This window comes from Peromyscus californicus, unplaced genomic scaffold, assembly GCF_007827085.1.
Source record: "Peromyscus californicus insignis strain IS unplaced genomic scaffold, ASM782708v3 Scaffold_12__1_contigs__length_115047231, whole genome shotgun sequence".
Classification (NCBI taxonomy): domain Eukaryota; kingdom Metazoa; phylum Chordata; class Mammalia; order Rodentia; family Cricetidae; genus Peromyscus; species Peromyscus californicus.
In genome coordinates this window covers 78134538-78161035 of record NW_026294413.1, presented here as the reverse complement: position 1 = coordinate 78161035, position 26498 = coordinate 78134538, and the positions used below count along the sequence as shown (strand labels likewise).

At 41.9% G+C, this 26498-nt stretch overlaps 1 protein-coding gene across 4 annotated transcripts in view; it reads right to left on the bottom strand.

The window, feature by feature from the left end:
* Positions 1-1086: 1086 nt before the first annotated feature.
* The window catches only part of Txndc16 (thioredoxin domain containing 16), a 79496-nt gene continuing 54084 nt past the window's right edge, over positions 1087-26498 (bottom strand). For all 4 annotated transcript variants that reach the window (XM_052733464.1, XM_052733465.1, XM_052733466.1 and 1 more), the window contains 7 exons: positions 18209-18377; positions 17774-17910; positions 17002-17086; positions 15092-15230; positions 11935-12095; positions 10276-10466; positions 1087-2137 (listed from right to left, as the gene is read on the bottom strand). In XM_052733464.1, coding sequence (XP_052589424.1) covers positions 1872-2137; positions 10276-10466; positions 11935-12095; positions 15092-15230; positions 17002-17086; positions 17774-17910; positions 18209-18377 — 1148 coding nt within the window. In that variant the 3' untranslated portion in view covers positions 1087-1871. The remainder of the gene's footprint in view (positions 2138-10275; positions 10467-11934; positions 12096-15091; positions 15231-17001; positions 17087-17773; positions 17911-18208; positions 18378-26498) is intronic.

The window sequence follows — 26498 nt, the reverse complement described above, 5'->3', positions numbered from 1 at the left end:
CCAGTTAACGAGCATGTCAATGATCAGGATGGTATTAAGCGTTCACCCACATACCTCCTTCATTAGAAATAAGTGAGAATGAAGGACATGAGTAGGCCACAACATGCTACTGGGGAAAGTCAAGGAAGGGTGATGACAATAGCAAACCTTATCTATCTATGCTACCACAAAACACACTGTTAAGGGTTTACTGAAACATAGCGGTGAAACTCAAGTCATGAGATTCATTTGTACTATGCAGGTCACACGTGTAGAAAATGTAATGAACAAGACAACCCACAAAGAGGAATTACAGCCGGGCACCAAATCCTATGTTTTCAACAAACACCTCAGAGAATCCGCAGTGCAGCAGTGAGCCGGATCAGCTGCAGACACATGAGATGAGCCCAACAGCGTGTGATTTCAGATGAACAACTATTGTACTGTCCTGGACTCTCATTGTAAAAGGCAAGTCCTATAGACCAGCTACTTTGTCCCTAGCTAAAAAGGGTAGATTTCAGGCATGACTCAGATAAAGCAGCCTCTTTTTTTTCCTAGAAGATAGTGGCAGAATATTTAATTCCTGTTTAATCTGAACCTTAGCAATCTAACTTAAAGAGATAAGAGCTCATTTAAGACTCTCTTACAATGTATGCAGATACATAAAGTTGTACACACACACTTAAAAGGCACATATATGTACACAAAAGGAGAGATGCAACACATACAATAAAATACATGTGTATGTATGTATACATACAGAGATGCACACACAGATTTACATATATTCTAAGTCCTTTTGTGGGGACTTTCAGTGCTTTTTGGAGGTTTTATAAAAATTGGGGCCGGAGAAATGGTTCAGCAGATAAGAGCACTGGCTGTTCTTGCAGAGGACCCTGGTTTGGTTCCCAGCATCAATCAACAATGGCAACTCACAACTATCCATAACTCCAGTCCCTAGGGATCCAATGCCCTCTTCTGACCTCTGTGGGCAACACACAGGCATACACGTAGTACATTTACACACATGCAGGCCAAACACTCATACACGTAAAATACAAACAAATACAAATAAATCCTTAAGAAATTAATTTATAATAATCAGAGTAAGACAGCCATTCATTTTTAATGTAACATAGAAGACACTGCGATCCCACTGTGCTAAGTGGACACAGGATTAGGAAGCCGTGGCACTCCTGACATTACGGGAAAGACTATTCTTTGATGGGGGAAGCTCTCCAAGTAGGGTGCTTAAGAGCACCCCAACCTCTGTACTATGATGTCAGTAGTATCCCTAAGTCACGGTACTGAAACTGTCTCTTCATGTTGACAAACATCCCTAGGGGCAGAACTGGAAAGTACTGGTTTCCAGGACTACAAGAAAAGAAATACAACTGCCAGCTATGATTCCACTGTAGAGTCAATGGTGATGCAGTAGAGTTACACCCCAGTTTTGATTCAAATACACATCATGGCTAGAACTAGGTGAATTATACTGGTGTTTGTCTGACAGTGAGCGACCCAATACAACAGTCACATAACACCTGTGACAAATAAGCCCTGGAAACATGGCTCTCTTTAGTGAGGGATGGCATTGAGTACAAAAAAAGCACTGTATTTTGAGGAATTCACATAGAAAAAGTAAATCTCTCAGCATCTTTATATTAATTAAGCTATCTGGGTTTACTTACTGGATGAAATACAGTTTAAACCAATTTTACCTGCTCATTTTATGGTTTTGAAGTGTAGCTACTAAGAAACTGTACATATGTGATTTGTACTGCAATCCATTGAACGGCACGTGTCTAGACATGACATGATTTAGTATTATTCCTTAACAGAATCAACCTTGAGTTTCTCGGGCCACAGAGAGGCCAGCCCCAGAGGTCCGATCATAACTCCTTGTGGAGCTGCAGAGGCTCTTCCGCTTCTTTCGGCCAGTTACTCTTGTTCCAGCGCTTTATCCTGAGCATCTCAACCGGCTCTCTTCTGGCTGTTGATTTACCTCCCTGTGGCTGCTCAGCACTCTCCCGCACCTCTGCTTCATTCATACACTCCGGAACTTTCTTTGCAGGAGCTTGAGATGTAGGAGCATCCATCATACTTAGAAAATCAAAAGCTGGAAGAGGAGGTTTCCATTCCTGAGCCGATAAAATCGCTGAAAGGAAGAGACAACCAAGCAAATTAACAATTAACAGAGATGAAATCACCGTATGAATATAGCTACAAAGTGTTTTATTTTGAAATGCGTATTTGTAGGAAGGTCTTATTAGCCATCCCCATTTGCATTTGTGGCTATATAAGGAGGGTATATAGATACTTTCCAGGGTGCATGTAGAGGCCAGAGGAGAAGTCCATTGTCTTTATTGCTTTCGACCTTATTTTTTTGAGACAGTCTCTCACTGAATGTGGTTTGCCACTTTGGCTGACCAGCAAGCTCCTGGGATCGGCCTGTTTCCATCCCTCAGTACTGGGGTTACAGATACAGCAGCCATGCTCGACTCTTATGCAGGCGCTGGGATCTGAACTCAGACCTCTTGCTTTCACAACAAGTGCTAAAGCATCTTTTCAGCCTCTAGTTTCATATTTTAGCATTATATTCACACTCTACTAATTTTTCTACAGTGATTAAGTGTTAATAAGAACAAAAAAATATTGTATTGCCAGCTAACCCTTGTTGGGAATTAAAAAACAAGTAAAATGACAGACAGACAAGTACAAGTTAAAATATCAAGTTTCTTGCTTCCCTCTCCAGTCTTTTTAAAAAAAAAATCTGTTTTATTGTTCAAGATAAGTAAATCGCTGAGCAGTGATGGCACATGCCTTTAATCCCAGTACTCAGGAGGCAGAGGCAGGCAGGTCTCTGAGTTTGAGGCCAGCCTAGTCTACAGAGTGAGTTCCAGGACAGCCAGGGCTACAAAGAGAAATCGTCTCAAAAACAAAAACAAACAAACCAGCAAAGTAAATCTAGCATTCGCCACTGCACTTCAGCAGACACACATCACAGAAAGACAGAAAGACATGCCGCTACCGTCGCCTCCCCCATGAGAGCCTGGTCAGGATGTAAAATCTACCACCAATCACTAAATCACCATGAAAAACGCAGTGTCAAATCAAAGGATTGGGCTAGGTAACTAGAGTTGGACACAACAGCACCATGCTAGAACATTCCAAAAATCACTGAAACAAATGCAAACTGTAAACGTCTGACTTGATTAAAGAGATAAGAATGAGGCTCAACATGAAGAACTTCAGATTTCATGCAGTTAGTGCATGTCTTACTTTGTGGGGGGGCTTTGTTGTTCTTGCTTTGTTTTGTTTTGTTTTTTGTTGTTGTTATAATATACTAGCTGAGTTTGGGTCATTTACAAAGAAAAGTTTATCTGGGCTCATGGTTCTAGAGTCTGGGAAGTTCAAGGTCAGGGAACAGCATCTGGAGAGAGCCCCAGAATGCTTCAATTTAACTGTGGAAGCAGAAGGGGAATGGGTGGATGGAGAAAAGAAAGGAGGCTCCATTCCTAGAGGAGCTAATCTATTCCCCCAATGAAAGGAATTAATCCATTCACGGGGGCTCTCCCTCAGAACCCAATGCCACTTACTAGGACCCACCTTCCAACACAGCCAAGTGCTGATCAAATTTCCATTTGTGTTTCAAAGTAGACAAACCATAGCAAGAGAGGTATACTATGATTTAAACTAGTTATAGTTAAATTGAAGAGCCAGGAATGGTGGTGCAAACCTTTAATCCCAGCACTCAGGAGGCAGAGGCAAGCAGATCTCTTTGTGTTTGAGGCCAGTCTGGTCTACAGAGGGAGTTCCAGGACAGCCAGGGTTACATAGAGAAACTCTATCTCCAAAAATTACAAAATTATATAAAAAAAAGCTTTAAGAAAAAATAATTTATAAAATTGATCAGAAGAAAACAGTCACGTGTAAAGCAGTAATTCAGGGCTGGAGAGATGGCTCAATGGTTAAGAGCACTTGCTGCTCCTCCAGAGGACCCGAGTTCTAGTCCCCAGTGCCCACACTGGATAGCTTACAACTGTTGCTAACTCCAGTTCCAGGGAACCCAACCCCTCTTCTGATTTCTGAGGGCTCCCGAATGCACATAGCGCACACAATACACTCAGCTGTGCACACCCTTAAACATAGTTGTAACAGAACCCCAGACTTAGCAGACCCCGAGATCTTAGCACAGTTGACTCCATGATGGAAGTACCATTCAGGCTATAAAACTCAGCATGTGGACAGCACCACCTGCCAAAACCAAAACAAAGACCTAATCCATCCAAGTCCGGGAAAGTCTCTAAAGGTACTAACCCTGCGTTTTGACTTCCGTAGTTCCACTTCAGGCTGATTGTTGTTGTTAACTGAAGTATGTCAACCCAGGACATAGTTTCTGTGCTTAAAAGCTCACCCTGAGAAAGGCTCAGGGCTACACTGGGATTCCAAACACTCACTGTAGTTACTGGCCAGCTAATAAAGACTTTCTATTGACTTAAACCCATGTCTGCGCAGTCTTCTCTGAGGGATACCCCACACAAAGTAACAATTAAGAAATCATCCATAAACACATGAACTATGAACCAATGGCTGAGGGGTCCCCAACTGGATCAGGCCCTCTGAATGGGTGAGACAGTTGATTGGCTTGATCTGTTTGGGAGGCATCCAGGCAGTGGGACTGGTTCCTGTGCTCATTGCATGAGTTGGCTGTTTGAAACCTGGGGCCTATGCAGGATTGCTTGGCTGGGCCTGAGAGGAGGGGACTGGACCTACCTGGACTGAGTCTACCAGGTTGATCTCAGTCCGCGGGGGAGGCTTTGCCCTGGAGGAGGTGGGAATGGGGGGTGGGCTGGGAGGAAGGTGAGGGGGGCTGGAGGGGGGAGAACAAGGGAATCCGTGGCTGATATGTAGAACTGAATTGTATTGCAAAATAAAAATAAAAATAAAAAAAAAAAAAAACAAAACAAAACAAAAAAAGAAATCATCCATATATACAATCCATCACATCCATTTAGTAAACTAATGTCTTAAAATTGTAGATTAAACCCTTAAAATTACAAACATCACCCACTCTAGTCTTGTCCTCCTAAAAAGCATCCTGTCTTAATTTTATTTATTTTATGAGACAGAGGTGGTCTCACAGTGCAGCTTTGGCTGTCCTGGAACTCGCTATGTAGAACAGGATGGCCTCAAGCTCAGAGATCTACCTGCCTCTACTTCCCAAGTGCTGGGACTAAAGGTGTGCACCACCACCACACCTGGCCTTCTATTTTGTTTTTAAACATTTTTTTAAAATGTGTGTGTGTGCATTTGGCTAGTTTTATGTCAACTTGGCATAAGCTAAAGTCATCTGAGGGGAGGGAACCTCAATTAAGAGAATGCCTTCATAAGATTGGGCTTTAGGCAAGCTTTTGAGGCATTTTCTTAATTAGTGATTAGCCCTCCATGGCCTCATGGCAGCCCTGCCTCTGGGTTCCTGCCCTGCTGACTTCCTTTAATTATGGACTATGATGTAGAAGTGTAAGACAAACCCTTTCCTCCCCAAGCTGTTTTGGTCCTGGTGGTTATCACAGCAAAAGAAATCCTAAGAGTGTGTGTGTGTGTGTGTGTGTGTGTGTGTATGCACGCACACATACATATGTGTGGGTGCAATGGAGGCCAGAAGTAAACTATGGTGTCTGTAATATCTTCTTCAATGACTCCCCTTATTTTTTAATCACGGTCTCTAGAGCTCACTGACCAAGCAAGCATGCTCATCTCTGCCTCCTCAGCAATGGGATTACAGGGTTTCTCTGTGTAGTTTTGGTGCCTGTCCTGGATCTTGCTCTGTAGACCAGGCTGGCCTCGAACTCACAGAGATCTGCCTGGCTCTGCCTCCCGAGTGCTACGATTAAAGGCATGTGCCACCGCCACCCCCCCCCCCCCCCGGCTTTTTTTTTTTCCCCCGAGACAGGGTTTCTCTGTGTAGCTTTGCGCCTCTCCTTGAACTCACTTGGTAGCCCAGGCTGGCCTCGAACTCACAGAGATCCGCCTGCCTCTGCCTCCCGAGTGCTGGGATTAAAGGCGTGCGCCACCACCGCCCGGCCTTTTTTTTTTTTTTAATGTGAGTACTAGAGACCAAACTCAGGCCGTCAGGCTTGCACAGCCATTTCCAAGTGAACCATCTCCCTGGCTCTGAAAAGTAACTATTTCTATGAATCATTCCAGAAAAAAACTATTTTGGAGCATATTTAACATTGTTACTCATACAAGCAATGCCTTAATCTTGAAGCATTTTCTGTTTTTAAGTCAGTATCTTTTCCACACACTTTATGAAAACAAGTCCATTTTTTAAAGTTAATTATGGACAAGTAATCATTTTAAAGTGCCACGGCGTCAACGGAACTATAAATACACAGCGATTAGATAACTTCCCTTAGATGAGTGCCACGCAGCGACTCTTCACATTATTTTAAAACACTGGTCACGCTATGCAGAGAATGACAGGCTTTGGAGAACTTGGCCCTCAATGGGATGCTTTATCCAATTCCTCCCCTTGATGCTCACTAATCTATGCAGAAGAGGAGGCAGAAAGACTGTACGAGCCAGAGGGGAGAGACGACTCCAGGAAATAGCATCTTCCAGACACAACAGGCCTGATACGCATATGAACTCACAGAGACTGGGACGACGTGCAGAGGTCTGCCTGAGTCCAAACCAGACAAACAGAGAAGGGGATGTGGATGCAAAGTCCTCCCACAGGCAAGAAGTTATTTGCAACAGACACTCCTGGGAGAGGGAAGATCAGTTTCTCCAACGGAGCGTCACTGAGTATTATCGACCACACTCCAGGGCGGGCTCATGCCCCGGAGTGGGTGTCCAAAACCAAGTGGACTCCATGGTTTTCTGTTGTTGTTTGTTTTGTGCGTGTTTTGTTTTGGTATTTTTTGGTTTTTTAGTCTGTTTTGATTTTTGTTTTGTTGTTATTGTTGTTTCTTGGTTGGATGGGTTTGTCTTACTTTTTTTTAGAAAGTTAACATGAAGTTAGGTGTGTAGGGAGTTGGAAGGATCTGGGAAAGGTTGAAGGAAAAAGTATGACTATCTACAGTTGGCAATGTTCACTTAAATGTTTGTGAAAGTATCTTTAAGGAAAGTCTGGTTTAAAGGAAAGAAAAATGCAATTTTTAAAGGACAACCACTGGAACTTGACATTTCAATGTTGCTAATTACTTGCTGAGGGAAATACAGAAAGGTCTTAATGTTTTCAATGAAAACAAATCTGTTCTTTGATCGTGTGGCTGATACATTATTCATGAAATTATTAGCGACATAAAGAACAGTAGCAAACACTTCTTGAACCTTTATTATATGTCAGGCATTACTCGCTCAATCTTTAAAGTACCAGAAGCACAATAATGTTCCCATGGCATTGAAAAGCTGGTCAGGGCAGAGAGAGGCTGGGTAACTGGACAAACTTGCATACCAACTCCCAGTAAGAATGGCCAGGGCCACAATCTCACCTGTGGTGTGGGTCACTCCCACTGTATTCCTAGAATGTCACTACAACCTTGGCCTAGCTTCTGACCCTCTCTCAAAACACAGTTAGCAGAGACCTGTCTAATTAAGGGTGTCCAGTCTGGCTAGCACAGAGGGACACAACACACAGGGGCATGCCGTTAAGTCTTTGAAGGAGTAACTTAAGAACAGAAGCAGATACTCAGAAATGATGGAGACCCTCAGTGGGTGCGGTGCTGAAGGCATTACAAACTGCACAGAGGGATGCCAGACTCTCAGAGAACTCTGAGAAGGACTGTGATTCTTTCAGAATTACTAGCAACAGTTATGGGAACAGAACCAAAGTTCTCAGGATGTCCTTTCCAGGAAGAACTTAACATGGATAATGCTTCAAGTTTACATGTTATAAAGCTCCTAAACACACTGTCTTACTTGAATGTTAAAGTAACCTTGTGATGTATCTGAGTAGGAACTGTGTTTCTCTCTGCATAGAAGAGAAAACTAACACTAAGCATGGAAACTGGGTCATGAGCTCAAGGCTGTGTTTGGGGTGGTTTTTTTTTATTCATTTTACATACCAACCACAGATCCCCCTCTCATCCCTCCTCCTGGTCCCCTCCCCCGGGTTCTTTCCCCCATCCCCTCCTCCAACAGAGTAAGTCCTCCCATGGGGGGACAGCTAAGCCTGGTACATTCAATTGAGATAGGACCAAGCCCCTCCCCACTTTATCAGGGGTGAGCAAGGTATCTGACAAAATGTAATGGGATCTAGAAAGCCAGCTCATGCATTAGGTATAGATCCTGATCCCACTGCCAGGGGCCCCTCAAACAGACCCAGCTACGTAACTGTCTCCCATATGCAGAGGGTCTAGTCTGGTCCCATGCAGGGTCCACAGCTGCTGGTCTAAAGTTTGTGAGTTCCAACGAGCTTGGTTCAGTCTCTGTAGATTTCCCCATCATGGTCTTGACATCCTGCCCCCCTGCTCATGTAATCCCTCTTCCCTCTCTTTGACTGAACTCCTGGAGCTCAGCCTGGTGCACAATTGTGGATCTCTGCATCTACTTCCATCAGTTACTGGATGAAGGGTCTATGGTGACAGTTAGGGTATTCACCAATCTGATTACCAGGGTTGGCAGTTCAGGCACCCTCTCCACTGTTGCTAGTAGTCTAATCTGGGGTTGTCCTTGTGGATTCCTAGGAATTTCCCTAGCACCAGGTTTCTCCTTTACCCCATAATGTCTCCCTCTATCAAGATATAAAGCAAAGGATAATCAGACTACAACCCACAGCTCCAGAGAAGCTAGGAAACATAATAATATATGTATGTATAAAAATATCATGCACATCATAAATATAAAGATTTTCACTTGTCAATTTTTAAAAATTGTCTCTGGGACTGGGGAGAGTGCTCAATGGTCAGAGTCCCTTTGGACCAACATCAAAGTTGGACAGACCTGGTGACTGCCTATAATCCCAACACTCACAAGGCAGAGAAAGGGAATCCTAAGGCAAGCTGGCTAGACTAGCCAGAACTAGTAAGCTCTGGTTCAGGGAGAGATCCCACCTCAATAAATGAAGTGGAGAGCAGCTGAGGAAGACATCGAATGTCAAGTTCAGGCCTCCACAAGCATAGGCATTCACACACATTTGAACATGCGTATGTACACTCACACACACCACACACATATGCACATGCAAAAACAAAAACTGTGGCTCCACAGCAGAGATCCAGGTTGGAATGCACACTTCTTCATTTACTGGTTAATTGTGACTTTAAACTAGTTATTGAACACTTCTATGGACACATTTCATATGACTCTCAGGAGAATTAAATAATGATGAATCGATGTCATACACACCTAGTAAGCATTCAATGATGTTAGCCACTATTATTATTAAACTTCATATAATGGTATTTTCTATGAGCAGTACCTACACCACATCAACTTCTAATGAGGAGTAGAGAAGTAGACAGTAAAACTCACTCTTGTTAGCTGTTATGACAGTTAATCTAGTCAACAGAAGAGTATGTGCTCATGGAGACATCTTCAGTCTGAAATGCACGTTTTCAGAATATTCAGGATCAGAGTTTTATATAATAATGTACTATTCATAAATGACTCACTTCCTATTAAACTATATATTTTCTTACAGCTATAGAAAGACAAGATTGGGGGCTGGAGAGATGGCTCAGTGGTTAAGAGCATTGGTAGCTTTTCCAGGGGTCCTGAGTTCAATTCCCAGCAACCACATGGTGGCTCACAGCCAGCTATAATGGGATCTGTATGCCCTCTTCTGGCACACAGGTATACATGCAGATAGAGCACCATATACATAAAATAAATAAGTATTAATAAATTGTTTTAAAAAAAGAAAGACAACAGACTGCCATGCATAAGAAAAGGCTGTATGCAGACTGTCTTGTGACACCTGCACTTTAAAGATGTACAAAGATGGCACAGGGGACTCTGGTAGGTCCATGTTCCCAATCTGACAATTTTTAAAGTAGATATATTACAAGACTCACATGTCTGAAGACACTGGAAATGTATGCAAGCAACATGGACTTGACAAATCAGTATTCAAAAGAAGACGGCCTTAGTAGGTGAGGCAGTGGTCTCCATTTGGGACTTTAGGACCAGATAGCTCCACAGAAAATGCAATCAACACACTAATACTTATAGTACATACAGATATTACAGCTTTACTCGTTCTCATCTTTATTAGTTATGATTAACATTGAAAACGTACACAACAAAATACAGAATTCAATGTACTGAAGAGAACAGAAAACTTACTGATAGGATTTTCTAGTCCCGCTTCTAATCTCTCAAGCCACAGTATCAGGTTTTGTTCCGTTACAGACTGCGCTGAAGGAAATGCATACACTTGACCACCTGAGTGCAGATTCACCAAAAGCAGCTGAGGAAGCGGGGGCAGAGGGCCAAAATATGCCTTCAAGATTCCCCTCCCCACAGGAGTATTCTTTCTGCAAGAAAGGATGGTTGAATATGTTAATTATTCCTTCTATGACAACAGAGAAAATTATCATTTATAGAGCAGTAAACTTCAATGATTAGCCTGCCTGTAAGCTTATGAAAAGATTTCTCCAAGATCAAGAGGTCTACGATTATACAAGTCATCAAATTCTTTTGAAGTTTCTTTGTGACTTGGGGCAGTCTATCATGGGAGGAAAAAAAGACAGCCAGTGAACTTTCCATGAAAATCAAGAGCCTGAAGCCTTACCAACACAGGCTGAGACAATCAACAGGTTCTCCTGGAAGTTTAGAGAGGCACCCCATTGCATGTCAGCTCCAAACTAACCTGTGGCATAACTATAACAGGGTGCTTCCTTTTACGAAGACTTCTTTCCCCTAAGAATGTGCCTTTCCTCGGGAAAAACTGGGGAGGCTAACTGCACATCAAAGAGCTAAAAGAAGCTGGGCAATGGTGGTGCACGCCTTTAATCCCAGCACTCGGGAGGCAGAGGCAGGCGGATCCCTGTGAGTTCGAAACCAGCCTGGTCTACAGAGCAAAATCCAGGACAGGCACCAAAAAAAAGGTGGGGGGACGCTAAAAGAATAAATGTGTTCCTACAGGGAACTACACATTAAAGATGCCTAGCTTCCTGAGGCAGCATGTTTCACACGACATAAAACCCTAGATGTCTACCATGGTAGGTATCGGGGCAAACTTGCCTCAAGAGTGAGATGGAATGTTAAGAAGACTCCACAACATAAATGTGCATTACCACACTTTTGTTGCTTTTCAAGTAAGTTTAAAAAAAAGAAAGCATGTCTTCCATCTTATGAGTCTGAACAAGGGTCATGTGTGTACATGTGAATTGTATTCACAGACATTTAATGAAGTACCAGTCATTCATCTAGAAAACATGAAAAAAAAAACCACTTAGAGATGCACTGAATGAAACCCTTCTCCAATACTATGGGGTGACTTTAACTACACAGAGACACAAATGAAAGTTTGCAAATATCACAACGCTTCCTTTCTTATTTGCCACTGCTTTCTTGTCTTTTTTTCCTTCAGCGCTGAGGACCGAACCCAGGGCCTTGTGCTTGCTAGGCAAGTGCTCTACCACTGAGCTAAATCCCCAAACCCTTTGCCACTGTTTTCAACAGACATCAACTACTTTTAAAATCAGAAAAATATTGCTTGCAATTATTTTAGAATAATAGTCAAGTCTAAATAAGGTCATCTTGGAACTTGTCTGAGAAAGTTAGTTCGGAAAATAACATTATGATGAATTTGGTCCCATGTTAACTATAAAGGTTACAGAATTTCATTTCCTAATGAAAATGAACTAATTGTATTTCCTTTATGGAGCTGAGAGTGGCCTTGAACTCATGAGTCCTGTGATTATAGGTACGCACCACACCACAGGCTTCCCCCACCCTTTACCTCTTAAGTCAAAACAAAATCATTCCACATATACTTACAAATTTAACCAGCAGGGGGTGAAGGAATCCAACTGCTTCCGTCTCACCAGCGCTAGAGCTGTGCTCCTAAACTGAGGGCTTATGCTGCCATCACTGAACAAGATAAGCAACGGCCTCTGAAGTCTGAAGTATGCGGGAAGATTCTCCACAGTGATTTCTGGCTGTTAAAAAAGAAGCACCCAAAATTCCCCAAACAAAAATCGTGGGCATAATACAGCATAAAGCAGAAACAATGCTCAAGTCACTCAAACGCGATTTTAGTTCATAAAATGTAATTCAAACATTTTCATTCAGAGATCTGACCACAGTAAGTAAATCTTAAGTGCTTCAAATTCAATCCTACCTCATGGTAATGAATTATAGTCAAAATAAAATTACTAACAGACTTTAAGAACATACAAGCTTTAAGAACATATTAGGCAGTGGTGGCACATGCCTTTAATCCTAGCACTCCAGAGGCAGAGGCAGTCGGATCTCTGTGAGTTCGAGGCTGGCCTGGTTTACAAAATGAGTTGCAGGACAGCCAGGGCTACACAGAGAAACCCTATTTCGAAAAATCAAAAATAATAATAATAATAATTTTTTTAAAATGTTAGAAAAGGACTTATTAGCTGATGCCTCTATAATAATTCATGATGAACTCTGGATCCATATTAGCTAATACACACATAATAAAACTCTTTCATACTTACCTCTAGTAAGGTTTTCTGGTTAAAACATAAGCTAAATGTTGAAATTATAACCTTTTTCCCACTATCCATGCTTAGCTTACTTCTTCCAAACATATGAATTTTTTGGAAGATTAAAATAATTAAAGATGTGCTAAAACAAACCTCAAAGCCAACCTTACCTCTCCTGAGTTTAAAGCAACTGACAGGAATTTAATGAAGAGTAAGTACTCTAATCTTCTACTATTTTAAGTTCTATTTCACAGGCGCATCCTGCTGTGGACTCAGTGCAGTAGTACTGCGCCCCCTGGAGGCATCTGTGAGCTAGAAACATCATCTCCCATCGGATGGGAAATGGACCCAGAAGTTCAGTGAGCGAAGGAGCTTAACGGAATGCAGCATGCAGCCTACCAGCTTCCTATTTCACTCAGTCACTAGAAACCGTCATCAACAACCTGACTTTTTTAGATGATGCCAGTGACCTTTGTCAGTATTACCTCACCTTTGAACATCAAGCTGGCACATGCCTTTCCCTATTTAGTTCTCAAACCGCCTTCCCTCTGCCAATCATTTCTCTTCCACTTCTTTCTCTTTGTACTTAAAATCATCATCTGTATTTTCCTACATCACAAGCTAAATACCAGGTCTGTTTCTTCAAATTTCCTAGGCTGGCTTTCTGTGCTAACTACTGTCTATCTTTTCATGTGTCCCACTCCCCTCCTAGACGCTGACAGATGTCACCGAGCCCCAGAAACAGGAGATGAGGATGCTGACTTCCACTCAACTTATTTACAGAGAACTAAGAAGCTTGAAACATTATGCTAAGTGCTTCTTAAGGAACTTCCCAGCCGACAAAGAGTTTACACATTAGAAGAGACAGGCATTCAAACTGCTGGGGTCCTGGACCACTTTGCATGTTTGACAGTGAGGAAGCCTACCTGTCAGAAAGATAAGATGGGGGACTCGGGATTTGAGGAAGTGTCACTTTGATACAGTCCCTGTATAAAGAGTAAGATCCTGACAAGCTGAGGTTTGTCCTCCAGCACGGAGCTACAAACACTGAGAGATATTACAAGAGCAGGCAGAGCTGTTAAGGCTACGTGGGGGGCAGTGGTGAGCTGAAGGATGGCAGCACAGGGAAGGCAAAAGGCAAGTGTAACTGTGAGAGCGGACAGGAGCCCCTCAGCAAGTCTTCCCGCTCCTGAGAAAAATGCAGATTTTGTATCCGATTAGTGACACGGACAGGCTGGCCTGTTTTCAGTTGGATGACTAGATAGAATAGGAATTTGTGAAAAAAAAGGTCAGTGATGGACAGTCTCCTTTTCCTTATCAGTCAAGAAAGACCAAGATATCTGAAAGATGACCAATATCCACCAAGAGGAAAACAGTTAAGTAAACATGGAACATTAACACAACCAAATATTGAGCAGATACTAAAAATAAGCACTTATATGCATTTTCCTTCATGAAAATATACTTAAGATAAAAAGACATAGATAATTGTTTTTAGATTTTGGAGAAATATATTCTCAAGTTTAAACCTGGAGAAGTTACAGTTGGCTCTAACTTCCTTCTCTATTATTTTTTTTTATTATTTGAAAAAATATAAAGTTACTATACCATGTATATAGACAGTAAGGTCACATTTCCTTAATAGCATGTCTCTTAAAAAGACTACTGCAATAATGATTTAGAAAGTTACATACTGGAAAATATTAACTCAATTATTTGATTGATTAAACCCTTTCGTTTAGCAGGAGGGTCAGGAGGTTGGACTCAAGGAAACAAAGAGACTGGTTTTAAAGACTGCATTTATTTGAGTCCCTAATGTATCAGTATTTAGGTCATTGTGGGAAGAAAGGTGATGGGCGACAACTCACTCAGTATTTAGAGCTGCGAATGGTAGCCTGTCATCACTTTAGAAAGGCAGACCTGTGGACAAACGTGCAATGCTCTAGCTACTGAAATCAAGTAACCAGGTTACATCCGTTAGGGGCAACACAAAGGGGACCAGAAGGTGGCATTTTCCAGCTGTACAAACCGCAACAATAGCTAACACTTGCTGAGCTTTTGCTCTAGAGCCAGACACCCTCTACAAAGTGGCATTCCTCTGTCAGTTAGTCTAACTCCTAGTGGTTCTGCACCTTACACATGGGAAACTTGGAGCAGCAAGGCACCACAGAGCCAATAAGACTCGAAAGAATTTGTAACCAGGACGTCTGCATTTCTAGGACCACCTGCACTGGAACAAGGGTTCACCCTACCTTGGGCACTTCGGCTCCAGAAAGCCACGTAAATTTTTAGCAGCAAACTCGAAAAGCTTTGTGTGTCATCGACAAATAGCAAAACCAAACCAAAAAAGTATTCAGCCACAAAACATGACACCCCAGTGCCTCCCAAAGCTGAAAACTTATATGCTAATAGATATCACCACTTATCAATGTGAATTTCATTTCAAACGACTTCCTTATTCTATGCGGTATACTCACAAATGCTTCCAGGGGCGCATTTGCTAGGATCTCAACCATGTCTTGCACTGGGGTGGAGGCCAGTGGAACACTCTCTATTCTACCTTCTCTGGGCCTGGCCAGCAGCATGGCTGGGAGAGTTGCGGCATATTTATTTGACCTATGGAGAAATATACTATTAAAATTCACAACCAAAATATAGCAAGTTACCAAAAACATGAAGAGCCAGCCCAGGCCCTCCCTGTGGAGGCAGCACAGGGAAGCCTCACTGCTAGCTGGTAAGATGGGATGACTACAACCCCCACTACGAGAACTGAGGAAAGGGATCATGGGTCTGAAGCCAGCCCAGACTATACACTGAGACACCGTCCCAAACAACCAAAGTTTAAAACCTTAAAAAGCCCTAGTGCTAAGGAGAAATTTATCTCAATTTCCAGACCAATTTATAAGTGAGGTTATCTGAGAAAGTTTGGGAGTCTTGACAATCTCTGTTATAAGAAAATGACAATGATCTAAAGCTGTCTTCTCTACAGCTCACCCTCAAGAAAATGTGTGAGTAGGACCTGGAACACTCCGTGGCTCTCCACCTTTCTGGATTGCTCATCGCATGCCTGAGTAAGGCAGGGCACTGACGGGAGTCTACAGTCTGCCGGGTACTATAGTCAGCACCTTATCTATCTTCATTCAACAGAGTACTTCTAAAAGTAGTTTCTGTCATCCTGTCTTAGAGCTGAATGGGGCTCAGAGAGCAAAAACCACAAGACACTGAACTCCTGAGGTGCTCTAGAGAGTATGTGAAGAACTCACTTTTGCTACTAAATCTAATAAAACCCAAATCCTCTAAGTGAAATCCTCTATTTTCAAGTGAAAAATGTTCAGTGTGCCATGGCCAGTAAAGGTATATGGTGTGAACAAGGAGGAAGTACAGACACTACAATACCATAAGGTTGGTAAAGAGCCCACTCCAGATCTCCCAGAACGGGCACCAAGTTGATGAGCTGGCTATAAACCAAACACTCTGAAAAGAGTACTGGCCCAGCTCTTTATATCTTAAATGCCAATTAACAGCAGAAAATAGTATGTGACTACAGTTTATCAAATAGATAGGTCTCCTATATCCTGGTTCAATACATACGTTCTATTAAAAAAAAAAATGACTAATTACAGAAACTGATCTAAAGTTCCCCATCGAGAAGAGTTCAAAATTAAAGGCCTTGAGTTCAGACATCAGAATTAGTAACGCTGTAGTCAGAAAATTGAAAACACAAACTACAGGTGCTTGTAAGTCCATTTGCATCATGATGAATGTCATGTGTGTTAATGCAAATCTCCAAATATGCAGTTTAGTCCTTCAAGCTATAGCGATACACCAATAGAGTACACTGGTGACCCACAGCAATCCCACCTTCCATCGGCAGAACAAGTGAAGTTTTAATACATTTTTACATATTCTTTGGTGGCAAACAAAAACAGCAACCGGGAAATAAAATCTTCAACACTGTAAAGACTCCAAAGACAAGTCAAAGCACAAATAACAGGATCCAAAGGCAAAAACTTTTATAGGAGCAAAAGTAAGTATAATCACTTCTGTAGGTGCTTCAAAATTAAGTAGGAGCCCAAGATCACGCCTATGGGCACTTCAAAGCGGGTATTTAAAGAAGCTAACAGCACAGCACTTCCCAGACATCTTCCAGGAAGAAAAGTAAACATGTAGAATACTGTCGTGGGTGGATACAGATGGGAGCAGAGGGGGAGCGGGGCAGGAAGATGGGAGACCAGGCCAAGTATTTATGAAGTTCCAGACACCTGTCACCTTGCATGTTGGTTGAAAATTAACTTAAGATTCTTCTTGATCCCCATATCAACTGTGAAGTGGCACATTATACTGCATCGTTTCATCTGCCCCTGAATTAGAAGAGCAACAAACTTACAGTATCCAAACATCATCCTCAGAATAAACTCCCGTGATGACAGAGCCTCTCAGCTGCTTCCCCGCTTCCCTGAAATGTTCTTTTGCTGCACAGACACAGACGAGAGAAGCTTGAGAAACTCTAACATTATGTGTACTAGGCAGCCTACACAGGCTTTCCAGATGGTAGAACTTCATTACCATTAAACTACAAAGATTAATACTTAAGTGCAGACACAGAGCAGCTAAAACAAATCTGTTTTGTGGCACTGTTGCTAAAGAGATATTTATCGATATGACACAACCGTGGTTTCCTAAACAAATGTTCTCTGAGTGTCAGTTTTAAGATTGATAGCACTCAGGGGCTAGAGAGATGGCTCAGTGGTTAAGAGCACTGACTGCTCTTCCAGAGGACCTGGGGTTCAATTCCCAGCACCCACATGGCAGCTCACACCTGTCACAACTCTAGTTTCGGGGCTTTTGACACTCTCCCACAGACATACATTCAGGCAAGACACCACTGTACATAAAATAAAAAATTTTAAAATGTATAGCCCTCTAATCATACAGAATAACCAAATAAATAGTTGGTATTTTTGAATGTACTGCGGAAGCCAGGGAAATGGACACAGCTGTCTTCTTACATACAGCCTAGAGAGAGGTGCAAGTATATGACATGATATGATATGCACCTTAAAATTGCAAACACACACACACGCACACACCTATGTACCACACATGAAGCAAACATGAAATAAAATAAAAGAGTGTGCGCGAGTGGCAACTCTACTTACCTGATGTCATGGCTGGACTGAAGAGCCCCAGTACTGACACACTAGTAACACTGAACAGGTCTTTATATAACTCCCCATGTAAGTATTTTTCTGCTTCTTGGATGGATGCTATGTTCACTGGGCAGGAGATCCTGTTTCTGGATAAACATATAACTATACTCAAAATTAATTTTTAAAGATATTTTCCAGTTTGTTAAAAAAAATAGAACCTAGCAAACAATATATTACATAGACTATTGGACAAAATTATTCTTTTAAAAAGAATCTGTCTCATTAAATGAAAGTGACAGACCATGCACAAAGTTTCACTGTCAACATTTACTCTGTGATCTCAGGCTAGTATCCCCCTGAACCTATTAAAAGCATGTCAACAAAGGGTAGAGTTGAGCTACAGACCTCAACCCTAGACATCTTCAAGTGAAGCTGAATACTCACATCTGAATAAACTTCAGGAGATCTTTCGTTCCCAACATGCCCGTGTAAGACACTGGGCTCTCACCTTCCTTATACAACTTTACCACAGGAAATGCAGTGACATTTTCCTTCGTACATACATCAGACCAATCTGCACAGTTTATTCTAGTGAGGAGGATAGTGGATGTGCCTGAATTAAAGAAAAATGCGCACGTCATAAACACTAATGTAGAATGCTCATGGCTCAGTTTCCCTATCTTCCAATCCCACTCACTTTAAGTGCCCGGCATGACACACTCCTGCAGGACTCTCTTCCTCTGTAAGACCTTCCCTGTTGGCTTTTTCCTGTCTCTACAGCTTCTCCCCTTTGGACCCTTCTATAGGCTCTTCTATTACTGGAGTTGGGACCCGCTTAAGCCTGAGTTTAAAGTGCTTTTCCTCTTGCTCTTTTTCAACAATCCCAGGAATGACCAACAATCCAATACAGCCTACACTTGTATCTCTGGCCTCAACTTCTTGAAGTTCCAGACCCAGCTCTCTTTAGTGGTGGCTCTGTTACCCTGTGAATGAACACATCCTCAGACTCTACAAGTCTGAGACTAAATAGTTCCATTCTGTGCAGTGATGAAGGGGGCCTCTCTGGTGCAGCTATGGGGGAAAAAAAAAAAAGAAACTTCTTTCACGCCTCTCTGTTTCTAAGTTTCCCATGCCTACCCAGCCAGTATCTTTTCAGTTTCATCACTCAACTTTTACATGTTTCCAATTATTTTCTATTTATATTATTGCCAGTATTATTCTTTTTTTTTCTACAATGGGCTTCTGATTCCCTTCCCATATTCCAGTATCTCTAAAATACTCCTAGAGACACAATATTCAAACTCCAACCTGTTCTGGTGACCGGCACACTCCTCCTCACCCATCTCCCATCGCTGTTTTGTTACCAGCCCGCCCCACCAAGCTTTGTAGTGTAGGTATCGGTCAACATGACACTGTCATGGCCGCCTGGCCCGGCCCCCCACCTGCACCAGCTCCCTTTGCCACATGCGATGACAGAACACATTTACTCATTTCCTCGTCAAGTTTTGTGGCCCTGCCTTCATCCACATTGCTGACTAGTGTCTGTCTCTGTGAAGAGAACTCCTTGGGAGAAGGGACTGTGCCTGTTTTCTTCACCATCGAAGCACCCATCTGGGGCCTCAGCTATCACCCCCATCTAAAGACCATAATTTCTTTTCAGCCTAGGAAAATGCATAGGATATAAAGCTCACAGTCTTACTTGTTCAACAATGAAACAGGTAAAGAGCTATGAAATATATAAATCGTTGGGTGAAAACAGATTTTAAAAATCAACTAACACAAGCAACACATAATTAAGCTATGAAAAAAAATAAATTCGTTCTAATAAAAAGTAAGAGCTAATAAATTAAATTAAGAAATCTGTATCAGTTTAAGACTTCCATGTATAACAAAACTATATGACTCAAATTATGGAATGTATTGGTTTTGTATTTTATAATAAAAAGTTTTTAAATTTTATTTATTTTTGTGTGTGGTGTTTTGCCTGGATGTTTGTGCACAATATGCATGCATGGTGCCCATGGAGGCCAAAAGAGGGCATCAGATGTCCTGGACCTGGAGTTACAGACAGGTGTGAGCTGTGGGTGCTGGGAATCAAACCTGGGTCCTCTGGAAGAGCAGCCATCACCACTATAAATGGTTTTGAATAATGTAAACCACCTTTATGATTTAAAAGAATTCTAGCTCCCAGAAGTAATAACATCACTTCAGATTTAATGTTGCCTCTGCTTAATAAAACAGTGTAAGACTCACCACTATAATCCCAGTACTTCCTAAGTACATATCCCATAGAAATGTGGGAATGCATGCTGTTATTTCTTTGCAGGTATATTAAAAATGTTTAAGTCAAAGTATATTACTACTGGAACATTAAATGAACTAATAAACAAAGGGACACCCTCTTACTCCTGAGAGCAGACCTGCTGGCAGTTTTTTGCCATTCTCTACCCCTAAGTCATGTTGCTATAAGTTAGTGCCACCTGCTCCTTGACAGCGTCATAACTGCTATCTACATGTGGAACTCAGTGAACGCTGTGACACACGTCTTCTCTACTGCAACTGTCCTCAACATGTCAGACCCTCCTAAACTCTTCTCTCAAAACTGAAAGCTGATTTTTCTTGTAAATGAGAAAGAGCACTGACACATGTTATTTAAAGTTATAAGACTCCTTATACTGGAGGAATTAGTTTAAAAAAAAAATGGATTCGCTGTTGATTTATATTTCAGTTAACAATCTAATATGCCTAGAGGACTACATCCCATGCATTTCATTAACATATTAACTTCAAATAAAATTTCTAATCTGAAAGGGGGATTTTCTTTGACATTGTGACTATGTAGGTACCCAAAAAAATAAATAATTAATTAAATCTGATATTTGCTGCCACCTTGTGGCGGAGGGAAAAATACTCATCATCTTGGACTTCAAAAACTGGCTTTTTCTCAAAAGGCCAACATCAAAGACAGAATATAGGATTAATGTAAAAAGTACTACAATGTTTTTATAATGAAAAAATTAGGGTACAAGTTGAATATCATTTTGGTAGTGCATATGCTTGGAAAGAGGATGGTCAAATACGTGGTTTTATACTGATCGATGGGCTGTAGCCAATGGTTGGCTGGATGGTTGGGGACTTGGAAGAAGTAAGATTGAGAATTAGTAAGAAAGACATTTGGGGGAAAAGTATATGGACAGAGCTCATCAAATTGTCAAAGGATGCAAAGACACTTTTGTGCCCCCCAAAAAATGCCCATCAAAAAGGCACTTCACTACACAGAGAAACCCTGTCTCGAAACCCCCCTCACCCCCAAAAAAAGGCACTTCAATGAGGAGCTTAATAATCAAGCTGACAGGATGACCTACTGTGGAGAGGCAGCCTCTTTCCCAGGCTATCCCAGTGGACCCATGGTTGTAGAGATGGCGGTTACACAAGGGCTCAACAACACGGACTTCCACTCACCAAAGCTGACCTGGCTTACAGCTGCTGTTGAGTGCTAGATCTGCCTGTAGTAGAGACCAGCACTGAGCTGCGATTATATGACACATTCCCCTGGGTGTCTAGGTGCCACCTAGTGGCAGACTGACTACACTGGACCATTATAGAAAGGGTAGCACATTATTCTTAACCAAACATACTTTGGATATGAATTTGCCCTTCCTGAAAGTAATGCTTCTTGTAACACGAACTGCTAAATGGTCTTTTAATTAAAAAAAAAAAAAAAAGACCCGGAGCCAGATATTGGGGTAAATGCTGAAAGATTAGAGAAACAAAGGAATAAGCCACACAGCTCAAACCTCGCCAACTCCATGAATCCTCTGACTGAATGTCTCTGAGTCCTCACCTGAAAGGCTCCAGCCAAAAAAAAGCCTCTAGTTGAAAGAGATGCTTCTTCCGAAAAGGCTGTCTCCTCATGCCTTATATACCTTTCTCCACCCAGCTTTCACTTCCTGGGATTAAATGCATGTATGCTTCCCAGTACTGGAATTAAAGGTGTGTGCCACCACTGCCTGTCTCTGTTTTCTCTCTTAGACTGAGTCAATCTCATGTTGCGGGTGGCTTTGAACTCACAGAGATCCAGATGGATCTCTGCCGCCCGAGTGCTAGGATTAAAGGTGTGTGCCACCACTGCCTGGCTTCTATGTTTAATCTAGTGGCTTGTTCTGTCCTCTGATCTTCAGACAAATTTCATTAGAGTACACAATATATCACCACAGCTTCTGACAAAACTACTATCCATGGACTGACAGAAGGCCTTATCCACCATCATGATATTCCATCCATGGACTCACAGAAGGCCTTATCCACCATCATGATATTCCATCCACTGACTGATAGAAGGCCTTATCCACCATCATGATATTCCATCCATGGACTCATAGAAGGCCTTATCCACCATCCTGATATTCTATCCATGGACTGATAGAAGGCCTTATCCACCATCCTGATACTCTATCCACTGACTGATAGAAGGCCTTATCCACCATCATGAAATTCCACTCAGCACTTCTTTGAACCAGGGGACTCACTTTGCAGTAAGGAAGGGCAGCAGTGAGCTCATACATAGAGAATTCCCTGGTCGTACCATGTCTCCCATCCTTCTGAAGTAACCTGACAGAATAATGGACAGCCTTCTAACAACACAGCTACAGTGCCAACTAGGTGACACTGGCCTGGAGGGCTGGAGCTGAGTTCTCCAGAGAGCTGTGTGTGCTCTGAATCAGCACCCGATATACTGTACAGGATTCAGGCGTCCAGGAAGCAAGGGGTAGAAACAGGAATGGTGCCCCTCACCATCACCTCTAGCAGCCCACTAGAAAAAACTTTGCTTCCTGTTCCTGGGACTTTACGCTGCTGGCCTAGATTGAGGTGGTATCAGTAATTACACGCTGTAATTCTACAGTATCAAAGCTCTAGGACGCTAAAAGACTAGGCATTCCTCAAGGGGTCTTCTTTTCACCTGCTTTCAGGGGAAACAGCGTCATTGGTGGTTGTAAGTGAGACAGTCACATTACAATAGACAGAATTATGACTTGCTATGGTTTTCGCCTGGAAATTCAACACGACGTATGGAGATAAGATTGGGTGTTGGGTTCACAGGGGTGGACTTGTGATGGTTATTCTTGGTTGTCAACATAACTGGATTTAACTGGAATTAACTGAGAGGTGAGCTACTGGGCATATCTGCAAAGGATTTCCTTGATCGGGTTACGTAAAAACACCCACCCTACATCTATGTAGAGCTTTACCATGGCAGCCAGATAAGGACATTCTGAGGGAAAGGTTTGGCTTTTTGCTTCACTGCTCTCATGTCTTACTGGTGAGTAGATTCACCCTGTTGGAAAATTCATCTACTCAGTTGCTGCTGCCTTTACTGCCAATATATTCTGCTGCTGATATCAGAGCCTAATTCTTTAAGCTTCCAAAAGAGACGGAACTGGTGGCCCCGCAGGAATCCTCAGACCTTCAGCACCACTGGAACTGCAGAGACATCCAGCTTCGTGGACTGGGTAGCTCCTGGGCTCTCAGGCTTCTCAGTGTGAAGACAGCCACTGATTGATTACCCAAGCATATCGAGTAAACTAATCTAATCCCCTTTAATATATTCATTCTACTGGGTTCTGCTTCTCTAGAGATTCCTTATACAACTTAAAATTCTGAAGTGTAAAATGCTCCAAAATCTGAAAGTTGTTGGGTGTTCATGTGGCACCACAAGTAGAAAATTCTAGACTAATGTGACAAACTATAGTCAGAAAAATACTGGCTACAATTACCTTGACACTATGTTTACAGGATGTATGTCAACCACAAATGAATTCCATGTTTAGATTTTGGTCTCATTCCCAAGATATCTCATTATATGATTTTTATATAAAATTAAAATAAATTATATTATTAAATTTAATTTACTTCCAAATTAAATTATTATATTTATTTCCAAATTAAATAAATCCAAAATACTTCTGTTCCTCAGTTTTTCAGGTCTGGAATATTTAACTTTAGAAATCAAGACAGATGCAAAACACTATTGTTATTGATACTATTGTGCTGGTTGGTTTTTAATCAACTTGACACAAACCTAGGCACGTCTGAGAAGAGGGAAACATAATTGGGAAAATGCCTTCATAACTGGCCTGTAGGCAAGTCTGTGGGGTACTGTCTTAATTAATGGTTGCTGTAGGAGGGCAATATATAGGAGGAGCCCACTGGATCAACCTGGGCAGATAGTGCTGGGCTGTGTACGAAAGCAGGCTGAGAAAGCCAAGGAGATCAAGCCAGCAAGCAGCATTTCTTCATGGTCTCTAATCCAGTCCTGCCTCCAAGTTCCTACCCTGAGATCCTTTCATGGAGGACTGTAGCTGTGAGGAGAAATAAACCCTCTTGTCCCTAAGCTGCTTTTGGTCACGGTGTTTTATCACAGCAACAGAAAGCAAGAAAACTAATTCCCTACAACCCACCAAGCACTAAGACCAGGGAAGCAGGTAGGGGGTCTTCAGGCCTCCACCCTATCATCTCTGTTCTAAATCCAATCCCCCTGTTTCATCTCCAGCTCTGTATCAGATCACCTACCAAAGCCTTCCCTTTCTCTCTGACCCATCTCTAGAGGACCACACAGATCTTCTCCTACAGCCAGCCTCACCACCCCATGCCTTTGTCTCAGCCAACAACACTCTCGGGTATTCCTTGGGAACTGGACCTCCCCCCACGCTGACCAGGGAAGTAGGTAAGCAATTTTCAAGTCTTCACTCTCCCTCCTCTCCTCCAAATCCCATCCCCTACTCTGATCCCTAGACTACTTGCTGTGGCCTCTCCTCACTCTCTGCTCCAATCTCAGGGGACTAAGCATACACTGGTGGGACACCCTGCTTTCCTCCTTTCTGTGGACTCCATCAATACCTACCCCAAGCCCATCTCTATGCCTAAGTGTCAGCTCCCAATACCAAAAACGCACATTCTACCTGAAACACCCAGTAGCCACACCTGGTAGGATCTCAGAAGCATTCCCTACTAGGCAACCCACAGCCATCCACACTCTCCTAAGAACCAGAAAGGGCAACAAAACCCAGGAACAGAAAACCACCCCAACAAAGATAAGACCTGATATCAGGACCTAGAATTAGAAATATCCCAACCCCAGATGCTTAGACGTCAGTAAAAAACACAATCAATAACAACCAAGACAAATCACCACCAGAGCCCAGCAACTCTACCACAGCAGGCCCTGAAAAATGCAATACAGCTGAAGCAGAAGACATGGACCTCAATATAGCCTTTATGAATACGTTAGAAGTCCTTAAAGAGGAAGTGAAGAAATCCACTGAAGAAATCTATGAAAACACAAAGAAACAGTAGAAGAAAGCAGTTCAAGACTTGCAAGTGGAAATGGAATCAATAAAGAAAACACAAACTGAGGAAGATCTAGAAATGAAAAATGTGGAAACCTGAAAAGGAACCTTAGAGGTAAGCCTCACCAACAGAATAAAAAACGGAAGAGAGAGCTACAGCACTGGAGACACTCTTGAAGAAAAGGATGCCTTGGTCAAGGAAATAGTGATTTTTTTTTTAAACTCCAGGTACAAACATCCAGGAAATCTAGGACACTATGAAAAGACCAAATCTATAAATAACAGGAACAGAGGAAGGAGAAGAAGCAAGGTTAAAGGCACAGAAAATATTTTCAACAAAATCATAGAAGAGAATTTCCCTAACCTCAAGAAGAAGATGCCTACCAAGGTACAAAAGGGTACAGAACACAAAATAGACTGGAACAGAAAAGACATTCCCCATGACACATACTAATCAAAACCGTCAATGTACAGAACAAAGAAAGAACATTAAAAGCTGCAAGGGAAAAAGACCAAGTAACATATAAAGGCAGACCTATCAGAGTAACACTTGACTTCTCACTGGAGACTCTAAAAGGCAGAAAGTGTTCTAAAAGAAAGATGTTGTACAAATTCTAAGAGACCACAGATGCCAGGCTAGACTACTATACCCAGCAAAACTTTCAATCACAACAGATGGAAAAAGAAAGACATTCCATGAGAAAATCAAATTTAAGGAGATATCTATCTACAAATCCAGCCCTACAGAAGGCACTAGAAAAACAACTTCTACCTGAAAAGGTTAACCACACACAGGAAAACACAAGGAAAAATAACATCAGACTAGCAAATCAAAAAATGGGAAAAAAACATATCATAAGAACCAAAAAAAAAAAAGCAGAAATCAACAATGCTTATTGATCAACATCAATGGTCTCGATTCCCCAATAAAAAGACACAATAACAGAATGGATTTGAAAACAGGATCCGTCCTACTGCATCCAAAAAACAAACCTTAACATCAAGGATAGACATCACCTCGGGGGGAAAGGGATGGAAATAAATATTCCAATCAAATGGACCTATGAGGCAAGCGGGTGTATTCATTTTAATGTCTGATTTTAAAAAAAGACTTCAACCCAAAACTAATCAGAAGAGATAGGGAAGGAACTACATACTCATCAAAGGAAAAATCCACCAAGAGGACATTGCAATTCTTAACATCTATGCACCAAACACAAGGGCATCAATGTTCATAAAAGAAACACATTTAAGGTATATATACCCTAAATTACATATTAGCCCTGACTAGTGAGTGGGTGACTTCAATACCCTACTCTTGCCAATAGGTCACTCAGACAAAAAGCTAAACAAAGAAGTACTGAAACTAACTGATGTCATAAGCTAAA